The sequence below is a fragment of the Mustela nigripes genome, unplaced genomic scaffold (assembly GCF_022355385.1).
Source record: "Mustela nigripes isolate SB6536 unplaced genomic scaffold, MUSNIG.SB6536 HiC_scaffold_18526, whole genome shotgun sequence".
Taxonomy (NCBI): Eukaryota; Metazoa; Chordata; class Mammalia; order Carnivora; family Mustelidae; genus Mustela; species Mustela nigripes.
Genome location: NW_026757928.1, coordinates 1 through 1086, shown reverse-complemented (window position 1 = coordinate 1086; position 1086 = coordinate 1). Strand labels below are relative to the sequence as shown.

The 1086-nt window shown below is 47.3% G+C and overlaps 1 protein-coding gene across 1 annotated transcript; it reads left to right on the top strand.

Moving 5' to 3' along the window:
• Positions 1-3: 3 nt before the first annotated feature.
• Positions 4-1083, top strand: LOC132009378 (protocadherin gamma-B5-like; the record flags this gene model as incomplete). The annotated part of the gene is made up of 1 exon (XM_059387598.1): positions 4-1083. A coding segment is annotated over one exon (1080 nt), but the record flags the coding sequence as incomplete, so codon positions are not given.
• Positions 1084-1086: the final 3 nt, after the last annotated feature.

The window sequence follows — 1086 nt, the reverse complement described above, 5'->3', positions numbered from 1 at the left end:
CCTAAGTTCACCCAAACTTCCTTTGACCTGCAAATAAGTGAGTCTACTGTGCCAGGCACTCGGTTTATATTAGAAACAGCGGAAGATGCAGATATTGGCTTAAATGCCCTTCAGATTTATAAACTCTCTCATAACCCTATTTTCTCATTGATAAGTAAGGAGAAACAAGATGGTAGTAAATACCCAGAACTGGCATTGGAGAAACGTTTAGACCGAGAACAACAGAGTTACTATCGTTTAGTTCTGACTGCCTTGGATGGTGGAGATCCGCCACTCAGCGGTACCACTGAGCTCCGGATACAGGTCACTGATGCCAATGATAACTCCCCTGTATTCAAGCAGGACATATACAGAGTGAGCCTTCGAGAAAACGTGCCCCCAGGCACCGCAGTGATACAGGTGTCAGCCACTGACCAAGACGAGGGCATCAACTCTGAAATCACTTACTCGTTCTACAGGACCGGGCAAGTTTTCAGTCTGAATTCAAAGAGCGGGGAAATTACAACTCTAAAGATGCTGGATTTCGAAGAAGTCAAGGAATATTCTATAGTGGTGGAAGGGAGGGATGGTGGAGGACTGGCTGCACAATGTACAGTTGAAATTAACATTCAAGATGAAAATGATAACAGTCCAGAAATTACATTCCATTCTCTAGCGGAAATGATTCTGGAAAACGCACCGCCAGGAACACTAATTGCTTTGATCAAAATATATGACCGAGATTCCGGGGAAAATGGGGAGGTTAATTGTCGATTAGAGGGTGAAGTTCCTTTTCAGATAATCTCTTCATCCAGAAATTCATATAAGTTAGTAATAGACGGGGCTCTGGACCGAGAACAGACCCCAGAATACAATGTCACCATAACAGCCACTGACAGGGGCAGGCCGCCCCTCTCAGCGACCACAAGTGTCGCTTTGATCATCACTGACGTCAATGACAACGCTCCAGTTTTTCACCAGGCCTCCTACGTGGTCCACGTGGCAGAGAACAATCCTCCAGGCGCCTCTATTGCCCAAGTCAGCGCCTCCGACCCCGACCTGGGGCCCAACGGTCGCGTCTCCTACTCCATCGTCGCCAGCGACCTG